The 21,974-nt window shown below is 33.2% G+C and overlaps 2 protein-coding genes across 3 annotated transcripts; one reads left to right on the top strand and one right to left on the bottom strand.

The window, feature by feature from the left end:
- The first annotated feature begins 720 nt into the window (after positions 1-720).
- On the top strand, positions 721-4,312 carry serpinh1b (serpin peptidase inhibitor, clade H (heat shock protein 47), member 1b). 2 transcript variants are annotated; one of them, XM_051130288.1, is made up of 6 exons: positions 721-946; positions 1,625-1,672; positions 2,182-2,795; positions 2,918-3,016; positions 3,109-3,341; positions 3,422-4,312. In XM_051130288.1, exons 3-6 carry the CDS (start codon positions 2,213-2,215, stop codon positions 3,722-3,724), a joined length of 1,218 nt encoding a protein of 405 aa, XP_050986245.1. In that variant the 5' UTR covers positions 721-946; positions 1,625-1,672; positions 2,182-2,212; the 3' UTR covers positions 3,725-4,312. The 2 variants fall into 2 exon arrangements, with proteins under 2 accessions (XP_050986245.1, XP_050986246.1); XM_051130289.1 differs by lacking the exon at positions 1,625-1,672.
- Positions 4,313-7,475: 3,163 nt separating this feature from the next.
- On the bottom strand, positions 7,476-20,731 carry gucy2f (guanylate cyclase 2F, retinal). Its single transcript, XM_051128498.1, is given in 20 exon segments — positions 7,476-7,692; positions 9,054-9,139; positions 9,458-9,552; positions 9,651-9,749; positions 9,856-10,030; positions 10,110-10,302; positions 10,396-10,559; positions 11,844-11,992; positions 12,138-12,287; positions 12,754-12,910; positions 13,026-13,109; positions 13,111-13,203; positions 13,283-13,363; positions 13,452-13,580; positions 13,670-13,766; positions 13,861-13,945; positions 15,774-16,128; positions 16,216-16,517; positions 18,054-18,847; positions 20,063-20,731. Coding segments are annotated over 19 exon segments (3,324 nt in total). The 5' UTR covers positions 18,799-18,847; positions 20,063-20,731; the 3' UTR covers positions 7,476-7,607.
- Positions 20,732-21,974: the final 1,243 nt, after the last annotated feature.

Below are 21,974 nucleotides of genomic sequence, written 5' to 3'. Positions count from 1 at the left end.
ACAAAGAAAGAAGAAAGAAAGACAGAAAGAAAGAAAGAAAGAAAGAAAGAAAGAAAGAAAGCTTACTTGTGTTTCATTACTGCAGGGTACAGACGAACAAGTTGCATAAAGAAAAAGTGAACATGCAGAGTGAAAAAAGTGCAAAAGGCTTATCGCAACATTATAAAATTGCAAAAAATACTATATTTTGGTCAGTAAAATTATATAAGTTACTTGAGATGTATTCCTGCACCACACCCACAGCCTGAAAAAGAATTTACGCTTTGACGTGGCAGTGTTGGGGGAGGATGTGGGCTTGGGGAGCATGTCTCTGCATCCCCCGACAGAAGAATCTAGAAGGAATGTGGACAAAGACAGGAAACTTTTAAATTATAATGTTTACTTCGTATATCCTGGGGTCATTTGTGTAATTTATTGTTATATATTGTATATATTCTTGCATAAAATGCATTCTTTTCTTTAAAACACTGCCAACTCAGCAGAGCAAATCTTGGTTCAGCAGTTCAAAATGTGATACAGGACAAAACATTATCATCTTCCATGCCAATACATACAGTTTTATATTTACGAGTCATAGTTTAAATAAAATGACACTAGTTTAACACCAGAGATCAGCTGGTTGTTTGCAGATTTCAGAAGGCTTTAGGACCTTGCAGAGGTTGAATCCTTTGGTCATTGGATCCAGAGGGAGGGCTCTCCCAACTTCCCTAGGAAATCCAAACATCCTCATTTGAATAGCCCGGCTCCAGCTTCTAGAAGTTTCTTTCCTGGAGTATAAAGGCCGCTGCTTCAAACACTCTGCAGCAAGCAGCATCTGGGAAAAGAAGAGGAAAACATCTGCGAAAAGAAGAGGAGAACATCTGCGAAAAGAAGAGGAGAACATCCGAGAAAAGAAGAGGAAAACATCAGAGAAAAGAAGAAGAACACATTCAAACAGCTGTCCAAGGTAATTATTGGGAAAAATGCTTTTATTTCACAAATATTTACTTGGAATGGCTTTTTTTTTCTTTTTGCATGCTATGAAGGCTACTGCACACAGGGTCAGAGAATACTCTTCTTTACTCTTCTTTCTGCTTTTCAGTCCATTTTGCATTTTGAAAAATGCATTTACAGGCAACTCAATTCAAAATCAACTATGTTATTTATTTATTTTTTTTTTTTTTTTTTTTTTTTCAAAAAAGGTCAGTTTGCATGCATTGGACTGTTATTGGATGTGCAATGGTAAAAGTTTTTATCACTTTAGGTTCTTTTCAATAATGCACTTTTTTCATATTTGTGTACTGTTTTTGCCATTATTTTTACCTTAAATTTAAAAGAGAGTGATGAGATCTTTTCATTTGGGAGCGGTCGTATGCTATCGCTTAATCAGTGCTACCTCTGGAATTCAGATGTGGGTCTACTGTGGAAGTTCTGATTGGTCAAAAGATCTTCTAGCCAATAAGAAGAGTCTACGTGTCTTTCTTTCTCTGTGTGCATGAAGTAGCAACAGATCTTTGCTTCAAATTAAACCTATCCTTAAGAGAAGCAAGGAGTTCAAGGAGTTTATTTTTATTTTTGCACATTAATCAATGTATATAAAGAATTTTTTTGTGTAGATTACCCAAATGCACCTCTTGTCTTTCAGAGTGAAAATCGCAATCGTTGACAACTATGAATATGAAAACGTATCAAGGTGAAAAAAAAAAGCAACATACAAAAAAAAAACCTGAAAAAACATAATATGTGCATGAATAACCATGCTGACTTACATAAGCTGCTTCTCTTGAGGTTGTTAGTGGAAAGGGACACATAACATCTCACAACAAACTCATAGTTTTAAATCATACTTTTAACATCTTAACATGCAATAAAGTGTTTTAAAGTGATTTCAGAACTGCATAAAGCGAGCAGACTCAAGTTAAGCAGTGCATTCCTGTCTGACTAGTCATTGTTATTGCTTTTGTTTAACTGGTTGACCTAGAAAACATGGCCTATAGGCTCTATTTCTGAAGGTTTAACTGTTTTAGGGTGCATACAATTTAAAAACTTGAATACAAAATGATTTAAAACAGATACAAAACACAAGATCAAACAATTCACAACGCAGCCCTTTGTTCCTAAAACAGACACATAGAAATCTTTAAATTTGCATTTGTGAAAAATGTCAATTTGCACTCACTTGCTGCCTCTTTTCTCTTCTAGGCTTTCATTTCAACCCAAAAATACAGCAAGCATGTTGGTATCCAACCTCATTGCTCTGTGCCTTTTGGCTGTGGCCGTGTCCGGTGAGGACAAAAAGCTGAGTCCCCATGCAACCTCTATGGCAGACACCAGCGCTAACCTGGCCTTCAACCTCTACCACAATGTCGCCAAAGAAAAGGATCTCGACAACATCCTCATTTCTCCTGTGGTGGTGGCCTCCTCTCTGGGAATGGTAGCCATGGGCGGCAAATCCTCCACTGCGTCCCAGGTGAAGAGTCTCCTGAAGGCTGACGCCCTGAAGGATGACCATCTGCACACAGGCCTGTCCGAGCTTCTGACTGAGGTGAGCGACCCCCAGGCCCGCAACGTCACATGGAAGATCAACAACAGGCTGTACGGCCCGAGCTCTGTCAGCTTTTCCGACGACTTCGTCAAGAGCAGCAAGAAGCACTACAACTACGAACACTCGAAGATCAACTTCCGCGATAAGAGAAGCGCCATTAACTCCATCAATGAGTGGGCTGCCAAGTCAACTGACGGAAAGCTGCCAGAAATTACCAAGGATGTGAAAAACACAGATGGGGCTATGATTGTCAATGCTATGTTCTTTAAACGTAAGTATTAAATTGTATTTAATTATTCATCCCGGACAAACCCCCAACTGATATTTATTTCAATACAGCTCTAAGGCCAAAATAACCAACACAAAATATAATGTCTTGTTTCTATTCCACAGCTCACTGGGATGAGAAGTTCCACCACAAGATGGTTGACAACCGTGGTTTCCTGGTTTCCCGCTCTCACACGATTTCTGTTCCAATGATGCATCGCACAGGTAAAACCAACAGCTTGTTTTGAAGTCTCAAAATCTCAAAATCTACTACACCTACATAGAAACTTAACAGTGTTCAACTTTGCCTTTTACAGGTCTCTACGGCTTCTATGAAGACACACAGAACAAGCTGTTTGTGGTCAGCATGCCTTTGGCACATAAGAAGTCCAGCATGATTTTCATCATGCCCTACCACGTGGAGCCTCTGGAAAGGCTGGAGAAACTGCTCACTCGCCAGCAGCTGGACACCTGGGTCAGCAAACTCGAGGAGAGAGCGGTCGCCATCTCCCTGCCTAAAGTTAGCATGGAAGTCAGCCATGACCTTCAGGTAAATAATGCTGATATTGTTACTATATAACCACTATTGCTATTTTATACATGATATATGAGGTTCTTTTCTTTTTGCAGAAACATCTTGCAGAACTTGGTCTCACTGAAGCTGTGGACAAGTCTAAGGCAGACCTGTCCAACATTTCCGGCAAGAAAGATCTTTACCTCGCCAACGTCTTCCATGCCTCCGCCTTGGAGTGGGACACAGAGGGAAACCCATTTGACACCAGCATTTATGGCAGCGAGAAGATCAGGAACCCCAAGCTCTTCTACGCCGACCATCCCTTCATTTTCCTTGTGAAAGACAACAAGACCAACTCCATTCTTTTTATTGGCAGACTAGTTCGGCCTAAGGGTGATAAAATGAGAGACGAATTGTAGGTTTTAAAATGGTATTATTGTTATTAATTGTTTGACTGTTACCTCATTCCGATTGATTATCTGTGTATGGACGATCTCAGCGAACCTGTCAGTACAAAAACATATTTTTAAGGAAACTGGTTGTAAACATCAGGAGCAATGCATATCTATAGGTGAGGAATTAGATCCCTACTAATGTAACAAGAGGTTTGACATCAATTAGTTCAGGTGTAATATTCAATCAGACACTATGCTTACATTAAGTGTAGTGCCGTTGATGTTAAGCTGTGGTGTTTATGATTGTGCTTGTAGAACGTCTCTTTATGAGCATGTGACATCTCTGTAGGGTTTGCCTTATCTTTAATGTTTAAAGGGAAAAGGTAGTCCTATTTAATTGTTTCTCAAGCACAGCTGGTAGGTTCTATGATTTCACTTCTATCCAGCAAAAAACTTGACTCCTGCACTGATGTCTGTCTCCAGTTTGTTAAATATTCTATTTCAGTATGTCTTTACCATATATTATCTTTTGAGAAAGTGTGCTGATTTTTTCTCCTTTATTTCATTCTGTTGTATGTTTTTTTTCTTCAATAAACTGAAATTTAAAAAATATACATTGTCCTGTTTTTTATTTAAATAAATGAATAAATCCATAAAATAAATTAAAACAGAAATAAATCCATAAAATATCTAATATCTAAAAATAAATGAAATAAAAGTCACACCATCCTGACTGGCTGACAATAACTAATAACGACAGAAAAAGCACAGCATATTATCATTGCTCTGTCGTTCCTACCAGTTTAATCCCAGTCATTCCGCTTGGTTTGTTGCGTCAACCTTCTGGAATGTGTAGTTTTAGCTTTGTGTTTATTCCACTGAGGGCTTAAAGTGTTAAGTCTCACCTCCTCACCTGTTAAGCGATAGATTTCCCAGACACCCTGCTATCTTTATGGCACAATAAACCCATAAACCACAAAGAGGAGTTTTGACGTGAGAAAGTAGCTATTTCCTTTCACGCTAGCAAATTCGCCCTGTAGGCTGAATGAGCAAATGATTAGACGCATACAAAAGAAGGATTAGACGCTGGAGCCAAGGGCTCGCATGGTGAGATGGGCAATCAGGAGAGGCTAAGAAAGAGAAGGTGGTCAAGATAAATAACCAACGTGTATATCTTGCCAGAATAACCCAGCTGACTTAATTTAATATGCATAATATTCACAGAATGAAAGCAATGGCTTTAAGAAGTATGATTAAAAAGAATACTGTGAATGTACGGTTGCTTTGGGTTGGCCCTCAGAACAAAACCTTTATAACAGGGCCATCTTGTGGTAAACAAGAAAAATGCAGAAATATTTTGTTTCCTTTGAGGAATGAGAAATGATTGAGAATAATAAACAGACGCGCTATCACATTTTTAACAATAATAACAAAAAACTTTAAAATTTTAGACACATTTGAGCCTCGTGACTGCACACATAGGCCTTTATGTCACAACACCTTATATGCTATACTTATATAGACTACCTTTTATTTTAAAAATCAAATCTAATAAAACTAGACGTGACCGCTTAAAACTAACAAGTTTCTATAGTGTCACCAATTCTAAACTTAAATACTTGTACTTGTGTAGTTGCAGCCCTTAATTAGCAACTTGTTAGGAATGTACATATGTTTTTAACACATTACCTTAGTTTATTTATAAAAACTTAGGAAATAATATTTAGGGGAAATAGCGTTTTCATGACACGTCATCAGTCGGCCATATTGGCGGCACTGAACGTAAACAATGCCACTGAATGGAACAAAACTCGCATATTTAGCTGTTTATTGCTGCTGAAAGTGGTCAATTATTGTCATGTTACGCGCTGTATTAATCGGTCTGACTGAGAAAAACATTTGGAGTACTATAGACTGCCAAAAGTGATAACAAAATCAAGGAGAAGAGTGCAAAAAGCTGTCTGAGGAACAAAAGGCGTTTGTGGTTGGCCAACCTGAACCAGGATTTCCAGGACAAGAATCTTGACAATATTCGTGTTTGTTTTTACCATTGGTCAGGTAGGTGAAATATTAGGCTAATATCTTAATTAATACTGCTTGTACGTATCTTTACAACCTATTAACTTTAGTTTGTCAAAACGTTGCCTTTCCTGCTTACTAAGTCGTTCTCTATATGATTTAGGAGGTTCCACACGTTTTCTGTGGTTTAGGCAGCATAAATTAGCAAAACAATGTATTCAGTAGTACATTAACCGTGCAGTCCATGCTGTTGTTTACATCCAAGTATCGCCAATGTGGCTGCGCCTTCGGGTAACTGGCCAAATCGTAAGTGCAACCCTCCATAGTGACAAGAATGATAATTTTGTGCCTGCCTTGATATGCTGCGAAACATAGCTAATATCAGACGTGACACTGGTAGTCTTTAAAAACAATTAAACAACTTGAATTAAAGTTAAACATTTTTATTCTAGCTGCTCCTTTTGTTGTGTCACATGTACACGTTCCCCCGGGTGCATGCGCACCACAGTTAATAAACTGTGAATCAGGTGACTCATCTGTTTTGAAATTATGTAAATTATTGTTTACTGAGGCTGTTCCTTAGCTTTCATTATATCATATAATGCAAGAAGAAACAACAACAAAAAACACATCAAAAGAATGATTTGTTCAACTAAGCATGTTATTGTCTATACATAGCATCAGAACAACACTGTCTTTTGCTAGCAGGAACTTGAATGTTTAGTGTCCTATTGTTATCGTTATCCATCCAATTGCTCATGTAACAATTATAGTATATAATATTGTACAGTACTTATATACACATTTAACAGACAATTAAAAAATGCTAGTGCAAAACTGAACTATTACACAGAGGCCGTTCGAGTTATGACTGGCCTTGACATTGACTCCCAGAAAATGAGATCAGTCAGGAAAACTGTAATTAAAAATGCCACGCAGGCTGTGCCTGATAGGTTTGATTTACAGAAAATGCAGTTCATCATTTTAAACAGCTTATGTAAGGCAGTCAATCCCTCTCAGATAAACCCAGCCTACATGTTTAATACAACTTAAACTGCACAGCATCTTAAACATTTCATTTTATATCCAGTACAAGCACATGTGCTTCATCAGAGAGAGACATGACCCTTTATTAAACCGATTAGTCTGATTTAATATGTAATTTAAAAGCGGTATCAGTTTTGTCCAGTTTTCTAAATGTATCGCAAGATACAACTAATAAATATTCTGCATAGTATAAATATCTTTGCATAAATGAATAGAATTCACAGAATTATTGCATTCCATTTTGTAATTTCTCTTAAGCAACTTCTTACTCAGCATAAACAGTCATGAGTTCAGAGACAACATACAGAAGCCTCACATTTGTAATAACTTGCTATCAACCAACCTCAGTCAATTTGGCTTTTGCATAAACATCACTAGAATATCCCATTTGGTATCTGCAGCAGATGTCCACTAAGCCTTGTCAAATCTGATTATGTCACTACATTGTTTTTTTGGTTAGAGAAGATCAAAGAAAATCTATTAAAGCTCCACCATGAGAACACAAAACGCGAAAATGTGATTTGTAAAAAACAAACGTGAACTCTCCTTTGGTACGAGATGCACACTGAACCACTCTGTGGCCAAGACGGAGTAGGTGTGACAGTGTTAGACATAGGGAAAGAAATACACTTTCACTGACTACTTGTTCTTCAGCGGCCATTTCATTAGCGCTGTTGTTTCTGCTGCGCTTGGCAGAGTCGGATTAGACAGACGACAACCAATCCTATTAAAGTAGTCTTTGTAAGCTGCAGTGAAACACTCATGCTTGTGCTGTCCTTCGTTTCTCTCCCATGCAACTTGTTATGTCTTTCCTTCATTGTCAGTTTTTTTAATATCCTTCTCAGATTTTGGGCTTGTCCACTTGTCTCTTGGCCTTGCGAAATATTGACTTGATCTCCTCCGTCACCATGTCTTGCCAGTTATCTCTAAAAGATGAGAAGTGATTTAGAAAGTTATCAATGATGATGAACTGTAGATCGTTTTTTGGCTTTGGTAAGTGATGCATTTCACAAAAACATGCACGGATAAACAAGAAGTCCAACACCACAATGAACACAATCACGGCAAAAACCCAGCAGAGTACACCCTAACCACATGACAAATACAGCACACCACAGGATGCAAGGTACTACCTCCTTGCAAATGGTTATGGGTTCATGCCTTTTTTTCAGCTTTCCTTCTCCTGTAAGCCTCAATGTCCTCAGGTCTCAAACCATGGTTGTCTTCCCTGATGCATAAATCCAATTATCCAATCCGTAAATAGTATCCCATTCATAAGTATAAAGAGAATTAATCTAAACCACAAAATTAATCTAAAAATACAATTTATTTGAAAAGTGGTGCAGTAAAATGCAATATATAACCACTAAATTTTCATTAAATGTTAAGTGCATTTCTATTATACACTACAAGTCAAAAATTTTTGAACAGTGAGATTTTTTTAAAGAATTCCCTTCTGCTCACCAAGCCTGCATTTATTATATATTTTGATATATATTTACTATTTAAAATAACTGCTTTCTATTTGAAAATATTTTTAAAATGTAAATTATTCTAGTGATTTCAAAGCTGAATTTTTAGCATCATTACTCCAGTCACATAATCCTTCAGAAATCATTCTAATATTCTGATTTGCTGCTCAAAAAAAAAAAAAAAAAAAAAGTCGATTTTTTTCCGGTTTCTTTAATGAATAGAAAGTTCAGAAGACCAGCATTTATCTGAAATAGAAATCTTTTTGTAACATTATAAATGTGTTTATCATCAGTTTTGATCAATTTAAAGCCTCCTTGCTAAATGAAAATGTATTAATTTTTATAATCTCTTTCCCAAAAAAATATATTTATACACACACACACACATATATATATACTTACTGATTCCAAGCTTTTGAATGATATAGTATATAATGTTACAAAAGCTTTTTATTTTAGATAAATGCTGACCTTTGGATCTTTCTACTCATCAAAGAATCCTGAAAAAAATATGTACTCAACTGTTTTAAATATTAAGAAGAAGAAGAAGAAGAAGAAGAAGAAGAAGAAGAAATGTTTTTTATTCAGCAAATCAGCATATTAGAAGGATTTCTGAAGGATCATGTGACAATGAAGAGTAATGATGCTGACAATTTAGCTTTGATCGCAAGAATAAATTACATTTTAAAATATAATCAAATAGAAAGCAGTTATTTTAAAAATCTTACTGTTCAAAAACTTTTGACTGGTAGTATATATAATTTATATTTATTTATAAAATAAATGATAAATGGTAAACACTATTAAAATCTTACCCTGGTTTGATCTCTGGTGGTTTTGGCAAAGGCTTTGTAAAATTAGATTTTCCAACAAGCCAGTATGTTTCTTCAATGCCTTTCCCCTAAAAAAAAAAACATAAACATGAATAAAAAAAATTAAAAATATCCACAGAAAGTTAGTGCAAAATTTTTGATTGAGTAAGATTTTTTTTTATGTTCTTGAAAGAAGTCTTTTAGGCTCATCAAGGCTGCATTTATTAAAAACATTTTAATATGTTTAAAAATCATTCTAAAATACAAATTTGGTACTGAATAAAAATTCTTACTTGAAATAGAATGTCACTTTTGATCAATTTAATACATCCTTGCGGAACAAAAATATTAACTGACCATGTTCAAATATTATTTAGTTAGTTCAAATAAAGCATTTGTGTTAGTACCTTTAGCTCAGTCTTTCCTCGAACTTCTATTTTGTAGCCATCGTTCAGTGAGCGGAGAATATTCACTGTACTAATGTTCACATGAATTCTGTAAGCTGAAGGAAATAATGTTTATTGATGTATCTTCTCATTACAGTACATCACGAGTTAGTATATCATATTTTTAAGGAAAAAATGTCTGAATAGAACGTACGCAACCCTGTAGATTCCATACGAGAGGCGGTGTTGACTGTGTCTCCAAAAAGGCAGTATCTCGGCATAGTTAGACCCACGACTCCAGCAACACACGGCCCTGGATAGAGAAGAAAAACATGATAGGATGAGGACAATGAAATTTAATCTGTCAAATGATTATATGATTATATGAGCATTAGAAGAGCTGGAGACTGAGAGCCCACCTGAGTGAATGCCGATCCGTATCCTGACCGGAACTTCTGGCATATGCCGCATCTTGAAGGAGCCCACGGAGCTAAGAATGTTCAGGGACATGTTGGCGATTTCGGCTGCGTGCTTGTTACCGTTCCTCTTCGGCAGCCCGGAGGCCACCATGTAGGCATCTCCAATGGTTTCAACCTGTGAGAAACAAGAGTTAAATGGCTTTTCATGGAAATCATTTGCCGTTTGGCATGTTGACTCAGACAACCAAGCTCACCTTGTAGACATCGTGATTGCCAAGCACAGCGTCAAATAGTGTGTAAAGGTCATTGAGCAGGTCTACAACCTCAATTGGATCACTAAGGGACGAGATGGTGGTGAAGCCTACAATGTCACTGAAGTAGATGGTGACTTGATCGAAGTACTCTGGCTCCACGGAGACACCCGTTTTCAGAGCTTCTGCTACAGAACTGTGAATGAAAATTGACATGAGAGATGGAGAAAATAAAATGTTTGAGTATTTGAGAGGTGTGCTGGTGTACAGTATGAAAATATATACTCACGGAGGAAGCATCTCAGCCAGGAGCTTCTCCGTCCTCTGTTTCTCCACCTCCAACTCCTCTGTTCTTTCCCTGATCAGGTCCTCCAGGTTAGAGGAGTATTGCTCCAGCATACGCAACATGGAGTCAATAATGTTGGTCTTTTTGCCCTTGTTGATGAGCTTGAACTGAGAATAGAAAATAAGGAACCATTATCGCTGAATATAAAAAAATATTAAAAATATCAGATCTTGTCCAAGAAATTTTAATTAAAGTGTCTTTAATGTGAAATTTGGAGGCAAAGCTATCCAGTGAGGCACTACCAGTCAAAAGTTTTTGAACAGTAAGATCTTTAATGTTTTTTAAAGAAGTATTTATTTGATTCAAAGTACAGCAAAAACAGTACAATTTAGAAATATTTTTACTATTTAAAATAACATTTAATAGTAATAATAATATTTTAATAAATTTTAAAATATAATTTATTCCTGTGATTTCAAAGCTGAATTTTTGGCATCATAACTCCAGTCACATGATCCTTCAGAAATCATTATAATATTCTGATTTGCTGCTCAAAAACATTTATTAATATTATTATTATTAACATTATTATTATTGTTATTTTATTATGTTGAAAACATCTGAGAAGTTTTTCAAGTTACTTTGATGAATAGAAAGTTCAGAAGAAAGCATTTATCTGAAATATAAATCTTTTGTAACAGTATAAATGTTTTTATCATCACTTTTGATCAATTTAAAGTGGGGCTGGCAAATGATTAATTGCGATTAATCGCATACAAAAAAGTTTGGGTTTGCCTAATATATGTGTGTGTACTGTGTGTAATTATTATGTATATATAAATACACACAAATATATAAAAGAGAAATAATATATTATAATAATATATTTAAATAAATATATAATAATATATTTAAGAGAAATATGTTATTTATGTACAAAATATTTGTATTTATATATTATATAAATTCTATAAAAAAGTATAATATATAATTATAATACATATACTTAAATGTTTCTTAAATATATACATGAATGTGCTTGTATTTATATATACATAATAAATACACACAGTAAACACACATATATTAGGCAAACTCAGACTTTTATTTTGTATGCGATTAATCGCAATTAATCATTTGCCAGCCCTAATTTAAAGCATCCTTGCTAAATAAAAGTATTAATTTCTGTAATTTCTCTCTTTGATCACAAGAATAAATTACATTTTAAAATATATTTAAATAGAAAACAGTTATTTTAAATAGTAAAAATATTTCAAAATGTTGCTGTACTTTGGTGAGCAGAAGAGACTTCTTTAAAGAACATTAAAAATCTTACTGTTCAAAAACTTTTGACTGGTAGTGTATTAAGCAACCATTCTAAAAACTACAAAGTTCCTTAGATCCTAAGTTTTGTTACTCTGTAACTCCAAAAACTTCTCCTTATAGCTCACCTGATCAAAGATCTGATCAAATGGAGGCCGTCTATCAGGTTGTTCACTCCAGCACTGCTTCATTAACTGGATACATTCCAGTGGAGCTTGATCTGGAGCTACTGTGGGCCTGCACATAGGCGGAGGTTTCTTCACCTTCCTTATAATCTCTGTGGATACAATAAACATGTAGTTCATATGCCAAATTTCACTGATAATACCTGCCCAGTTACTGTTGCAACAGCTTCTTTATATCTAGTTCATCTAACTAATAATGTAATAGGAATCATTTTGTAGATTTTATTTATAACCAACCTTCAGGAGACAAGCCGAGCATGCAGTACGGCGCTCCTCTAACCACTACTTCCTGAAGTATAATCGCAAAGCTGTACACATCTCCTTTATAAGTTCCTTTCCGTGGCATGTCAGGGTCTCTGAGATGTTCAGGAGCTGTCCAGAATAAATCTGTGAGACGAAGAAAAGCCTTAGATGCATTTATGTAGATCGGGAGCCGCATTCCCTTCACAAACAAACGTAATCCACTGCATCTTCAGCGGCTCAGATGTCGGGAGTAAATGACGACCACTATGTTCATTATTACATCCAACAACACAACACCTCAATCGCTCAATCGGAGATAATCTTATCTAAATTACATCCCTGCTCCGGCATCAAAACAATGGAGGTCGGACTGTTACAGCTGATCTGAGGTAAGACGCTCATGTCAATCAACTATCGTGGGAGCGGCCTCTGTCGGTGTGACGCCACACCGACAGGCATCTGAGAATGGCTCGATTTGAAAAAGGGGATATTATTTTTACAGATTAATTAAAAACCACTGCATGGACACACTGCCAACACACATTAATGTTCAAACAACATGTAAAATTGAAGTTTGCATCCGATGACCCCTTTAAATAAACACACATACCCTCTGGAGGTGGGGTTTCCTTTGGTGCTTTCTGGGTCTCCAGAATCTCATTGTAACCATAATCAGTGATCTTTAAGACAAAACGTCCATCTACTACACAATTACGAGACTTCAGATGCCCATGAGGAAATTCCCTGTGGTGAAGATATTTCATGCCCTAATGGATGGTACCAGAAAGACAGATATTACAAATGCATTCAAAAATGATCTGGACATCATTACAAGTTCACATTTTTACATTAATATTCATCAAAATGTTCCTTGAAATGTACCTTGATGAGATCTAGCACCAAGGAGGATTTAAACATCCAGTCCAGTTTGACATCTTCATTACGAAGGAGATCATGTAGACTCCCCCCGAGAACAGTGTTCAGTCACAATGGCAAACACCTCACAATCGGTGAAGAACCCCAAAAACGGATTGACATTTTCATTCCGCAGGTCCTTCATCTGGGAATTACAAAGATGTCAGGAAGTGTCAATCAAAGAACAAGCTCATACTAAACTGTTAAGTGTTTTGAGCCAGTACCTTGGTGAAGATCTTAGTGGTGCTCTGTTTAACCTCCTTGAAATGTCCCTCTTTAAACTTTTTTAGCCACACCCAGTCACCCTGCAAAGTTAAAAATGATTTAAATGTGTCAAACTGAAAAAAAACATGGTGTGTTCAATAAATAAAATGAAAGAACACATAAAATCACCTCATAGACAGCTACGTTTGAAGTTTCATGTGTTGCTGTTGCCATGCTATTTACAGAGCGGGAGCGTTCACCTGTGCTCTTGTCCTCAATGTAACTTTTTGAGTCGCTAAGATCCTCAAGGGTGATTTTCTGTGAGAAAAGAGATGTGTATAAAATATAACATAACATATAAAAAGAGCTTAATGTTTAAAGAAGGCATCTGGTCAGGTGATGCATACTCTCTTGCTCAGCTGAGGGTTGATGAAGGTCAGGTCCTCAAGTGTAAGCAGGATTCTGTTGGGTCCTTTGATCAACTGGATTTGTTGGATTCGCCTCCTACAAAGATCAGACAAGCACAACTTCTTGTACCTTCTATATATTCAGAAAATGAAAAAATCATAGGATGTTATCAAAACCATAGCAGTATTACCTTATGACTAGAGTTAGACCAACAGAACCAAGAACTATAATGAGGACAATCGCAAACGCTATGATGACATATATTATTTCCACACCTATAACACACACAAAAAAAATTAGTTGACAAATGCATAGCATAAAAGCTATTAATTATACATAAAATGACATTCATCAGTTAACATATAAACTAATGTCATATTAAAATGTTAAATGATTTATGCAGATTATTTGATTTTTATAATAATAATAATAATAATAATAATAATAAATTATATAGTCATGATGTGACGGTAACAGTGATCATGTGAAAACAACAAACAGTAATGTCCTATCTGCTACCATGATAAAAATAAAATATTACAGTTTGATTTTAATTATTAATTTTAAATGTCATTAATTATTTTAATTTTGCCCTGAATAATAATAAAAATAACAATGTTTAATATTGATTATTTTACAACACAATATTGAGCATAAAGATATTTTTTACTAATATTACATATATAAATGTATAAATATAAACATAGAAAGAGAGCAGCATGTTACTATAATTTAGTTGTAATTATTAAAGTTCATTGATTATTTCTTTAAAATTTCTTAAGAGAATGAATAAAATGAATGAATGCATAAATAAATACATACATACATACATACATAAAATGTTTACTTTTGATAATTTACTAAAAATATTGAAGATAAAATACCAAATGTTCCTTAAGATGATTTAAATTTGAATGTTATTATTTTTTAATAATAATAATAATGATAATAATAATAATATTTTATTTTATAAAATTATATAGTCATGGTGTGACAGTGACAATGATCATTTGAAAACAGCAATGTCATATCAGTTAGCATGATTTAAAAAACAACATTACTGTTTAATTTTATTAATTAAATTCAATTTTAATTGTTTCTTTAAATGATTTGGCCTTGAATAATAATAATAATAATAAAAATAATGATTATTCAAAACACAGTATTGATCATAAAGATATTTGTACTATGCTTATATATAAATGTATAAATATAAATATATATATATATAGAGAGAGAGAGAGAGAGAGCTGTATGTAACTATAATTTAGTTGTAATTATTAATTTTCATTGATTATTTCTTAAAAATTTTGATGTTATTGTTATTTTTTTACTACTTTCTTTAAAATATTTCTTAAGAAAATGAATGAATAAATAAATAAATACATACATAAAATGTTTAATATTTATGATTTACTAAAAATATTGATGGTAAAACAACAAATAATATTTCTTAAAATTATTTGAATTTGAATGTTATTTTTAATAATAATATAATATAATAATATATTATAAAATAATAATAACTAATATTATAGTCATTATGATACAAGTCATGTGACAGTGACAATGATCATATGAAAACAGCAAAATTATTACATTTAATTTTAATTAATTATTTCTTAATTATTTATTAAATTATTTGTCTTTGAATGATAATAAAAATAACATTTAATAATTACAACACAATATTGAGCATAAAAATATTGTATGAATATTACTGTATGTAACTATAATCTAATTGTAATTATTAATTTTACTTTACTATTTCTTTAAAATAAAATGAATAAAAATGTAAAAAATAAAATAAAATTTAACTATTTTCTGCTTTAAAATATTTCTTAAGAGAATAAATAAACAAATTAATTAATTAAATGTTTGTAATTGATCATTTACTAAAAATACTGAAAATAAAATACCAAATAATATTTCTTAAATTTATTTGAATTTGAATATTATTTTAATAATAATAATAATAATAATAATAATAATAATGCAGCTGACTTTTAAGCTATAAAAATTACATCATTAAAAGTCAAATATCTGTTTCTCATTTAACAACAGTGCGTAAAATCAGTATGATTCTGTGTGGGTTTGTTGTACCTCCTTTGCAGATCCCATTAGGGTCAAACCAGCAGCTGGAGTCTGAAGGTGGAGGTGAACCTGTGGGGAAATGAATGTACGTGCCGGCAAACAGCACCCTATCTAACATCAGGTTCACATAAAAGCAACGGTACAAATCAGATCCCCAGCCATCCGTGTCCAAGATCACGTAGTCAGTCTGCCCGTTCCCTTGGGCGTCTGTGCGGATGTTCTGGTTGAACCCGGAAAATGTAATGTTCCTCGTGAAGGAGGCCAGATTGGACCCGGAGAACCACTTACCAGCTCTTCTGGCATTGTGCATGGACTTGGCAAGGAGATACAAACTGTTGTAGATTGTGCCAAAGAGCGGAGAGACCTGAAATGTAACAGAGCGTTTTAATGTAACATTTTATGCAAGTGTACAAATGAGATTCAAAAATGTCTTAAAGTGCACCGTGCACACCTGCTCTGGCTCTTGTGACACCATCAGTTCTCCAAATCGTCTGGCCATATTGTACGCTTCATTAAATGACATTAGATCTGACTCCACGGTGATGGTAAGTACTGCGTCATAGGCTTTGCGAAGTTTGGTGTTGTTTTGCAGTGGGAAGTAGGTGGTGTTGGTGTAGGGCAGGCTGTACAGGAGGGTGTCGTACGGTACAAACACATATTGACCCTTTGTCAGTCCCATGTCATAAGCCTTTATCAGGAATGATGTTTGTTGCTCTCCTCCAATGAGCGCTGAGTGCATGCACATTATGATGACTAAAAAACACATGAAAAATAAATTAATTCATGTTGAATCATCATTTAAAAAATATCCAGTATATTTACCCTAAATTTAAAAATGTTTTGTATAAATTTTAAAAGAGAGCGTGTTCAGACATTTGTGTGACAACTGAACAAACCTATGAACAAACAATTGAATAAACAAGAAAATTTCACAAATTTTTATATAAATAAATATCTTTAATTGAGTACCAAATTAAGTGCGTGCATTTACACAAAAGCTTTTTTTGTTATAGATAAACCTCCTTTTGACCATTGTAGCAAAAGAAAGTGAAAGTGATGAAAGATGAAGCTTTCATCTGTCATCTGTTTAATTAAAATATATATGATGCATTTCAGTAACTAGGATTTTGATTCGAAAGTTCAATTATGAATGCTTTTTGTTATTTATTTATTTATTCATTTATTTATTTATAGCAGTATGCTGATTTCATTATATTGGTATGATAATAATTCTAAATTATATATATATATTTTTTTTTTTTTCCTTTATATATATATATATATGTATATGCATATATAACAATGGTTTGCTGCTTCCTGACATGTTTTTGAGTTTAAAAAATACTGAGAAACTCCCATTGACAAACATTCAAAGTTATAAACTGAAAATAAAATAGGGCTGTCACTAACGATTATTTTGGTTTTGAATAAGCAGTCGATTTTTCAAATGATTAATTGAGTAATCAGACAATTATGATTAATTTTTGTAGTGTTTATAGACCTAAGCAAACAACAGCCTTTAAAATTATTTAAAATAAATATATAATAGCAATGAGGCAATAATAATTAGTTCAAATAAAGTATCAAAAGTAAGTAATCAAATGGTATTTATTGTTTATAAAGTACTATAAACAAAAGAGCTAATGTACATTAGGCATTATAACCCATGCCTGCAGGGGGCGCCAACGGCCTGACGATTGTTTTTACACTTTATTGCACATCTAATCATTGTTTATTATTGACTAAACAACATTTAATTCAGAGATATTAAACCTGCATCGCATATATTTATTTAACTGAATCGTAGCATTTGTAATTTCACAATAGCATTAATCTTTATTATGATTTTAAATGGGTTTAATATATCATGCAGCCTTAGAAAGAGGTCTGGATACATGTCAGTAGAATGCGCCACTTCCGGTATTTTGCTGGTTAATCGACACGCGCAAAACGCAATCGAGTATTTTTATTATTTTTTTAATCGAGTACTCATTGAATCAATGAATCGTGAATGCTATTTAATTCTATATTATACAATTATAAATAAAATTATAATTTTAATGTGAAATTGTGTTTAATTAATTATCTTAATTTAATTAAATATTTATTGGTTAAAACAACGGTTTATGCTTTGTATGATACCTTTTGTTATACTACTTAAAATTGTCATCGTTTTAGAAAAACAGGCTACTTACAAATATTTAATGGAGCAAAAATCTCTTGATGCTTCTAAACATAAAAGGAATGTTTATGCAGACACTGCAAATCTATGCATCCAAAACACTTTACCTTTTATCTCCCCTGCTTTTTGTATGCTCAGCAACGTGTTCTCCAACATGGTGTCATTATTCCCCATGGACATGACGATGCCAACAGGAAGCCCCTGGTTTCTGAGAGCGCTCGCCAATTTGGCAGCCGTGTCGATCCATATATCCTCATTAGAAGACACAATGGCTATGTTAGCCAAGCTGAAAAACCTAAGCACGGTAAAAAGCACCCGCGTCGGGGACGGTAAAGTTCGAGCAAAAGTTGGGTAGCCCTGGACCCGGTCTAACTCATAGTTAATGCACGCCGATGAAAACATAGACTTGTCCCAATTCTTTCCCATGAGCGCCGCAGCATCGCAGTATCCTGGATTCGTAGGGCCTACAAATGCATCAACCACGTTCTCAAACTGCACAAATGAGGTCAAGGCTTTAGATGTCTCGCAAGCCTCCTGAAGAATGACAAAGTCCATCGTACAGCCAAGGTCTAAACTAAAATCCTCATTTATGCGGCCAACAGCCAGTCTGGATGCAATGGCAGGAAGTGATTTTGCATAATAAGGGTCACAGTTCCAAGGCCCCAAGACGCCTACTTTGAAAATCAGGCATTGGACACAGCATGGAAATGTCAAAACACCAAGAATAATCCATAGTGTAATGCTATAAAACGGGAGCGTGGAGAGGCTGTGTCTGCTCCGGAGGACGGGGCAGCAGGGGAAACTGGATAACTCCCATATAGCACCTCCGAATGGGAGGTGAATATGTTGCATTGTCCTCCGTCAGAAGCCGTTATGAGAGATGGATGTTACAAAGAGACACCTAGAAAACAGAGGATTAGGCATAAAGTCAGGACATATGTTTATCAGGCCAAATATTCAACAGTATAGGCTTATCTGTTATATATAAACTACCAGTCAAAAGTTTTTGAACAGTAAGATTTTTAATGTTTTCAAAGAAGTGTCTTCTGCTCAACAAGCCCACATTTATTTGATCCAAAATACAGCAAAGGCAGTAATATTGTGAAATATTTTTTTTACTATTTAAAATAGCTGCTTTCTATTTGAATATATTTTATTTTTATTATTTAGATTTGCTGTTCAATAAACATTTATTATTATTATTATTATTATTATTATTATTATTATCAATATTTTATACTTGGAGTCAGTATAATTACATTTTTTATTATTATTATTGATTTATTTTGTTTTGGAAAAGAAATGATAGAAATTAATTCTATTCTTTAGCAAGGATGCTTTAAATTGATCAAAAGTGATGATAAAGACTTTTATCATGTTACAAAAGATTTCTGTTTCAGATAAATGCTGTTCTTCTGAACTTTTTATTCATCAAAGAAACCTGAAAAAATCCTACTCAGATGTTTTCAACATAATAATAATAATAAATGTTTTTTGAACAGCAAATCAGAATATTAGAATGATTTCTGAAGGATCACGTGACTGGAGTAATGATGCTAAAAATGTAGCTTTTAAATCACAGGAATAAATTACATTTTAAAAAATAATTAAAATAGAAAACAGTCACTTTAAATAGCAAAAAAAAAAAAAAAAGTCTAAATGTTACTGTTTTTGTCATACTTTGGATCAAATAAATGCAGGCTTGGTTAAAAACTTTTGACTGGTAGAAGTCAAAGCAGTTCATTTTAAATTTAAATGGGAGTTGAAACTCAACTAAAAGATTAGAACATTGTGGAATTTATATGAAATGATTGTGACAAGGAGAAAAAAAATATTTTTGATAATTAAAACATTACATATTATTTTTGGAAGTAAATAATATTTTAGTCTTTACATCTAAATGCCATGTTTAATTCAGTCTGTTACTTGCCATTCCTTCGTAATTGTTAAATTAACCAGCAATTTCTGATTGAAAATTGTCTCACTACCAACTTTTTGATGCACTACAAATCCAAATAAAAAAAAAACTGCAAAATTATTTGCACTTACATTAATGCTATACAAACTGAGACACATTGCTACATACTGTACAATGCAACTGAGAAACTGAACTTACCATTATTTATATGGGCCTCTTGCTGCATAAAAACATTTCCACAAAGTTTTATTTTTTTCTCCAGTGTTTTCTTTTATAAAGTTGATTTATATCCTTCATAGACTTAGACGATCATCTCTCATGACGGTTTTCCAGCACCAGTCGCGCCGTGGGCATAAACAAATGTTGAGTAGATCTCAGCTTCACAAACAAGAGTTTGATGAGGCTCGTCAGTGGCGTTGAGAGATTCAACTTCAGCACCCTGGAGAGCTACTTAATGCCTGGAGTCATCAATCCAGGTGCCCTTTTGCACCTTCACAATTCACACCTACCGTTCAGTAACATTTTCCAGCTTCACTGTTATGAATATTGCAGTACAGCTACTCGATAGTGTTATCAATATGGGTTCAGTTTTTACCTTATTTTCGTTACATCGCAGTTTCTGAAATTCTTGATGAGCTTGAAAATAATTAAATACATCACAATAATCGCGATTAAAAAAAGCGATTTGCCTTTTAAATTAATTCCCTCGAAAATATCAAGAGGCCTAGATGTTTCTCTATTCAATGAAAGTCCTTTGAAAGTGACCCGCGGATGAATCTAATCCATACTTGGTCAGGGACAAAATAAGAGGATTGCAGACATACGTTAACGCTTCAGACCCACCTTTACTCACTGAGCTATAGCTATGAAAGCAACTAGTTACTTTTTAGACAAACGAAGCAAGTATAAAATAATGTTAATGCACATCATGGTGTAAAGTCATCACAAGCGTAAATTGCACTTTAGGAGACGTCATGATGGGCCAAGATGAATAAGTAAATGCAATAAACCAATGGCATAACGCCAAATACTTATTAATCTTCACCATTAAATGAACCATTTTTATTTTATATTCGGTCATATCTACATTTTATTTTATTTTGAACGAGATAAAACGCAATCTTAAACTCGAATAATAAACTATATTAAATAAATTAAAACACGTTTTTAAAACGTTTTAAGATAAAAATATTAGTTATGGGTACCGTGAATTTTTGGGTATATGAATACGTTTGCATAGGGTTACTTTTTGGACCTTAACCAAGAAATGTATATATATATATATATACACACACACACACACACACACACACACACACACACACACACACACACACACACACAACTTGACGCAGTGTTTTGACACGTTTTTTTTATTAATTAATTAGATAATTATTTTACTTTTTTTCAAATAAATGGTATTTATATTTTTAATTGTTACATTTTAATTTTTTATTTTTAATCATTACATTTTTAATCCATTTTAATCGAATTTTTAATTCATTAATTTAAATTACAAATTAAAGTTATTGATTTAAAGAGTTATTGAAATTAAAGTTATTTATTAAATATATTAATAATGTTTACTTAATATTACTTAATATTATTTTTGTATACAAAATAAAGTCATATATAAAATTAAAAAATCATAAATTATATGACTGTTTGGACTTTTTGAGAGATCTCTCGATAGTTTGGTAATTAATTAATTAATTAATTAATTAATTAATTAATTAATTAATTAACATCAGTCAAATACGTTGTCAAATAAATTTTATACATATATATTTTTAAACTAGTAAATTTTAATTTCAATGTTTTAATTTTTAATTATATATATATATATATATATATATATATATATATAATATTAAATGATTTAATTATATATATAATTTTGTTTTTACATATCACTATATATATAGTTGTTAATATTATTTACAAATGACTATGAACACATTTGAATAGAGTTAAATAATTTATATGTATAAAAAATAATAAAATATCACATATATATATATATATATATATATATATATATATATATATTGTATATACACATCATATACAGTACATATATACATTTACAACAATATATATATACAAACCA

The sequence above is a fragment of the Labeo rohita genome, chromosome 15, assembly GCF_022985175.1.
Source record: "Labeo rohita strain BAU-BD-2019 chromosome 15, IGBB_LRoh.1.0, whole genome shotgun sequence".
NCBI classification, from domain to species: domain Eukaryota; kingdom Metazoa; phylum Chordata; class Actinopteri; order Cypriniformes; family Cyprinidae; genus Labeo; species Labeo rohita.
The sequence above is the reverse complement of the archived record's forward strand: the minus strand, read 5'-3'. Positions and strand labels throughout refer to the sequence as shown.

Coding starts and splice junctions, on each gene's coding strand:
- serpinh1b (XM_051130289.1), top strand. CDS start 2,213: ATGTTGGTATCCAACCTCATTGCTCTGTGCCTTTTGGCTGTGGCCGTG. Junction 2,796..2,917: donor CAATGCTATGTTCTTTAAAC/GTAAGTATTAAA, acceptor TCTATTCCACAG/CTCACTGGGATGAGAAGTTC. Junction 3,017..3,108: donor TCCAATGATGCATCGCACAG/GTAAAACCAACA, acceptor TGCCTTTTACAG/GTCTCTACGGCTTCTATGAA.